The 6,000-nt window shown below is 46.3% G+C and overlaps 1 protein-coding gene across 1 annotated transcript in view; it reads left to right on the top strand.

The window, feature by feature from the left end:
- LOC119954043 (rho guanine nucleotide exchange factor 12-like) overlaps positions 1–6,000 on the top strand; it is a 95,557-nt gene that overhangs the window by 87,584 nt on the left and 1,973 nt on the right. Inside the window, 3 exon segments of the mRNA XM_038778815.1 lie at positions 15–467; positions 1,082–1,320; positions 4,810–4,873. Of these exon segments, the coding sequence (XP_038634743.1) occupies positions 15–467; positions 1,082–1,320; positions 4,810–4,873 (756 nt within the window).

Raw genomic sequence — 6,000 nt, forward strand, 5'->3', positions numbered from 1 at the left:
CTATTCCTCCAAAGTTCACGCCTTGAAACAATTGCTGTTCTTTCACATGCTGAATTCAGATGATGGTAGTGATGGAGGCTCAATTCTGCCCGTGCCAGAGGAGGATAGTGTACTGACATTGCTAAAACAAGGGGCGGAGGAGCCTCCAGACTGTGCAACATGTTGTCAGTGTGAGACACCTGACAAAGGTCTGCAGCATCAGGTAGAGTTAGCCAATGGGACTCTAGAGGAATCCGAAGCTCAGGCAAGTGTTAGTGAAAGGACTAAACCTCCCTGTCACTTTACGCCGGGGGCAGCTCACGTTGAGCGTAACACAACTGAAGAGCATGGCCCAGACTCTACTACAGAAGATGGTGGAGAAAGGTTCTATGATGCCCCGGAAGATCATGCAGATGAACAACGGTCACAGAGGAACAGCTCAACTTCCAATAAAGATGAGAGGTCAAAGTCACAAGTATGTGTGTCAGGTTAGTGTCATGTGACCACCTTCTGCAACTATTTTCGGGGAAGTGTTCTGATTCTGGCAGCTGTGTGCCTCCCTATTGTTCAATATGCGAGAAGAAGCACCCATTCTGAATTCCGAAATCTTCACCTTTGCAATGTGCATGGCAATTATTTTGTGAGCAGTGTTTCCACATCACCAGTAAATTGGCTGAAAGGTCTTGGTGATTTCAGTGAGAGTTGCACCACTTACAATAATGTACGAAGAACAATACAGCACAGGAACAGGCCCTTCGGCCCTCCAAGCCTGTACTGGTCATGAAGCCACCCTTGGCCAAAACCCTCAGCACTTCCTAGTGCCGTGTCCCTCTATACCCGTCCTATCCATGTGTTTGTCAAGATGCCTTTTGAACGCCGTTAATGTATCTGCTTCCACAACCTCCCCTGGCAACGCGTTCCAGGCACTCACCACCCTCTGTATAAAAAACCTGCCTCACACATCGCCTCTAAACTTTGCCCCACGGACCTTAAACCTATTAACGTGATTCTAAATACAGTCTCCTGGGTTATTCTGTACTTAACAGATACTCTGAGAGACAATGCTGCCCTTTGCTAAAGTCGTCTTTATTTACCTTAACAGGAAATTTCCTAACCCAGGACAGATTTCCGCAGGTCGAGGGGAGTTCCACTGGTGAAACAGACATGTCTGAAAGTCCTGTGCATTGTACCACCCAAAACATCGAAAGCAGGGAGAACCGCAGTGCACTGGAGCCATGTAACCCAGAGAGGGACGCTAGACAGCTGCTCCCTTCATTGGACATCCAAAATCAAATCCTCCAATTGATGCACAACCTTGAGTCGGATCTGAAACATTTAAAGGTACAACAGTGACTGGAAATCTGCCCAATCCGTCTCCCCTGATTTTTGGTGGGAGATTATTTAAGGCTATTTATAACCTCTGATGGAGCTGGTGGATTATGTCACAGTTTCTGTGATTAATGATAATGTGCGCAGACATTCTTGAACATTTATAATGATCATTAGGAGGCATGGGAGTAAGAGGATTATAGAATTCGGGTAGGGCCCTAATCAGAACTTGGTTGAAAGGTTGAGGGGTGAAAGCCCTGTTTTTTTAATGATTGACTTTCTAGATTCTGAAGTTCCTCATTGTGGGAAGACCAGAACTAAGGGCTACAAATAAGATAATCACGAATAAATTCAAAATGGAATTCAGGAGAAACGTTTTTACCCAGAGAGTGAGGAAAATGTGGGACTCACTCACTCCCACAGGGGGTGGTTGAGGTGAATAGTGCCAATGAGTTTATTAAGAAGCTGGTTAAACAGAGAGAGTAAAAAGGAGTAGACTGATTTGTTAATGGGGTGAGATGAACCGAGTGAGAGTGGAGGCTTGTGTGGAAAACAAACTCTGGAGTGGAATTGGTGAGGGCATAACCAGTATGTCCTGCTCTGTGCTTGGCTGTCAGCTGCTGGGAATCAGCTATGTTAACTGGCAATTGGAGGTGCCGAACAAACAGATATTCTGTCGATTTGACTTCCCGTACTCTGGGTAAGAGCTTGGGAATGTAGGAGACCATTCAGCCCTTCAAGCCTGCTCCACCACCCAGTAAGATCATCACTGATCTGGTCGTGCTCTCAGCTCCACTTTTCTGTTGTTCCCCAGAATCCATGACTCCCTTCTCTGTCAAACATCTATCAAGTGCGTTGAATGACTTCAATGACCCAGCCTTCACTGCTCTCTGGGGAAGAGAGTTCCACACATTAATGAAAAAGAACTAAAGAAAAATATCTCCTCATCTCCGTCTTAAAAGGCAGATCTCTTATTCTTATGAAGGGATTTTCTTATAAGGAAAGGTTGAGTAGGTTGGGCCTGTACTCGTTGGGGTCTAGAAGAATGAGAGGCAACCTCTTGAGACACGGTAGCACAGTGGTTAGCACTGTTGCTTCACACTCCGTGGTCCCAGGTCCGATTCCCGGCTTGGGTCACAGTCTGTGCAGAGTCTGGACGTTCTCCCCATGTCTGCGTGGGTTTCCTCCGGGTGCTCCGGTTGTTCCCACAGTCCAAAGATGTGCAGGTTAGGTGGATTGGCCGTGTTAAATTGCCCTTAGTGACCAAAAAGATTAGATGGGGTTACTGGGTTACCAGGACTGGGTGGAGGTATGGGCTTAAGTGGGATGCTGTTTCCCAGGGCTGGTGCAGACTCGTTGGGCCGAATGGCCTCCTGCTGCACTGTAAATTCTATGACATTATGCACTTTGGAAGGAGGAATTTAGGCATAGACTATTTTCTAAATGGGGAAATGCTTTGGAAATCAGAAGCATAAAGGGACTTGGGAGTCCTTGTTCACGATTCTCTTAAGGTTAATGTGCAGGTTCATTCGGCAGTTAAGAAGACAAATGCAATGTTAGCATTCATGTCAAGAGGGCTAGAATATAAGACCAGGGATGTACTTCTGAGGCTGGATAAGGCTCTGGTCAGACCCTATTTGGAGTATTGTGAGCAGTTTTGGGCCCCGTATCTAACGAAGGATGTGCTGGTCTTGGAAAGGGTCCAGAGATGGTTCATAAGAATGATCCCTGGAATGAAGAACTTGTCGTATGAGGAACGGTTGAGGACTCTGGGTCTGTACTCGTTGGAGTTTAGAAAGATGAGAGGGATCTTATTGAAACATACAAGATACTGCGAGGCCTGTATAGAGTGGACGTGAAGAGGACTTGTAGGAAAAACTAGAAGCAGAGGACACCATCTCAGACTAAAGGGATGATCCTTTAAAACAGAAATGATGAGGAATTTCTTCAGCCAGAGGGTGGTGAATCTGTGGAACTCTTTGCCGCAGAAGGCTGTGGAGGCCAATTCACGAGTGTCTTTAAGACCAAGATAGATAGGTTCCTGATTAATAAAGGGGTCAGGGGTTATGAGGTGAAGGCAGGAGATCATAGAATTTACAGTGCAGAAGGAGGCCATTCGTCCCATCGAGTCTGCACCGGCTCTTGGAAAGAGCACCCTACCCAAGGTCAACACCTCCACCCTTTCCCAATAACCCAGTAACCCAACACTAATGGCAATTTTGGACACTAAGGGCAATTTATCATGGCCAATCCACCTAACCTGCATATCTTTGGACTGTGGGAGGAAACCGGAGCACCCGGAGGAAACCCACGCACACACGGGGAGGATGTGCAGACTCCGCACAGTGACCCAAGCCGGAATCGAACCTGGGACCCTGGAGCTGTGAAGCCATTGTGCTGTCCACAATGCTACCGTGCTGAGGATGGGGATGAGAAAATATCAGCCATGATTGAATACAGTAAGAAGTCTTACAACACCAGGTCAAAGTCCAACAGGTTTGTTTCAAACACGAGCTTTCGGAGCACTGCTCCTTCCTCAGCTGGATGGAGAGATATGTGACATATCTCTCCATCCACCTGAGGAAGGAGCTGTGCTCCGAAAGCTCATGTTTGAAACAAACCTGTTGGACTTTAACCTGGTGTTGTAAGACTTCTTACTGTGCTCACCCCAGTCCAACGCCGGCATCTCCACATCATAGCCATGATTGAATGGCAGAGCAAACTCGATGGGCCGAGTGGCCTAATTCTGCTCGTATGTCTTATGGACATATAGGATTCTTAGGGGACTTGACATGGTCGATGCTAAGAGGTTGTTTCCCCTTGTGGGAGAGTCTAAGACCAGAGGGCATTCCTGAGTACGGGCGTTGTCCATTTAAGACAGAGTTAAGGAGGGATTTATTCTCTCAAAGGGTAATGAATCTGTGGAATTCTTTACTGTCAAGGACTGTGGAGACTGGGTCATTAAGTATGTTCAAGTCTGAGATTTTTAATCAATAAATGAATCAAAGTTTATGGAGGTGAGGCATGAACGTGAAGTTGAGGATTATATCAGATCAGTCAAGATCTCATTGAATGGCGGAGCAGATTTGATGGACTGAATGGTCTATTTCTGCTCTGACATCTTGTTGCCTTAAGTGAGTGATATATACTCTGAACAAGAGTAAAGCCCAGAGCATGAAGACCCTGCCAATTTTGCCTTTCTGCATTCCTTAAATCCTATCTCTTTCATTTGAGTCATTAGAGTGGAAGTGCACTGGCTCTGGTATTTCCTGGAATAGAATGGAAAATGGCCACTTGAAATTGGGATTACTATTGATGCTTGATAAACTGATCCTGAATATACACGCCTGCAATGCTGATTGTCAGTAAAGTTCGATGAGAAAAGATGGGATGAGTTTAGAGTGGAGCATAAAAACCTGGCATCAGTTGTCTGGGCCGCATGACCTTGTTCTGCGCTGTAGCTAATCCTACATAACACTTTTTATTTCTCTACCATTTCAGGGGGTGGAGTTGGAATATTACAATCAGCAAATCCTGGAATCAGCAGCATTGCATGAACAAACGGGTGAGTATCAAACTTGCACTGCACTCTTCACACTGTTAGAACAACCACATTCAATTGAATTGAAAAAGCAGGTTGTAATGAAAGAGATTAGGGTCCCCGTGTTCTCCTGGAGATGGCTTTTTGTTACTTCAGTCTGAAATATCTGGTCAGTCACTTTCCTCTATCCATCAAAGCGATTAGGAGTGTGTAATGCTAAGTTCTCTTGCTTTAAGTGTAATCACCATCAGCACACACACTTTCAAATTGTTCACTTACACCTCCATGTACCTAACCAGATGCAGAGAGCTGCAATAAACAGTGTCAGGAGAAAGCTTGAATTGTAACAAATAAATGTTATAGGGAGCTGAAAAAGTTCATCCATAAATTTGATGGCGGAAAATTGAAAACCAGACTGAGATTTGCATGAAAAATGTAACAAAATTGTGGAATAAATTTCAGAAATATAGTTGAAGTGGGAAGAATGGAAGGGTTTTGACAAGGTCCCCCACAAAAGATTAGTGAGAATAAACGGGTCCTTTTCAGAGTGGCAGGCAGTGACTAGTGGGTCCGCAGGGTTCAGTACTGGGAGCCCAGCTGGTCACAATATACATTAATGATTTGGATGAAGGAATTGCAATATCTCCAAATTTGCAGATGACACTAAGCTGGGTGGCAGTGTGCGCTGTGAGGAGGATGCTGAGAGGCTGCAGGGTGACTTGGACAGGCTGGCTGAGTGGGCAAATACTTGCTAAATGCAATATAATGTGGGTAACTGTGAGGTTATCCACTTTGGTGGAAAAACAGGAAGGCAGATTATTACCTGAATGGTGGGACTTTTGGAAAAGGGGAAGTGCAACGAGACCTGGGTGTCACGGTGGAACAGTCGCTGACGGTTGGCATTCGGGTACAGCAGGCGGTGAGGGTTGGGATGCGGGTACAGCAGGCGGTGAGGGTTGGGATGCGGGTACAGCAGGCGGTGAGGGTTGGCATGCAGGTACAGCAGGCGGTGAGGGTTGGGATGCGGGTACAGCAGGGAGTGAGGGTTGGCATGCAGGTACAGCAGGCGGTGAGGGTTGGGATGCGGGTACAGCAGGGAGTGAGGGTTGGCATGCAGGTACAGCAGGCGGTGAGGGTTGGGATGCGGGTAC

This window comes from Scyliorhinus canicula, chromosome 19 (genome assembly GCF_902713615.1).
Source record: "Scyliorhinus canicula chromosome 19, sScyCan1.1, whole genome shotgun sequence".
Lineage (NCBI taxonomy): Eukaryota > Metazoa > Chordata > Chondrichthyes > Carcharhiniformes > Scyliorhinidae > Scyliorhinus > Scyliorhinus canicula.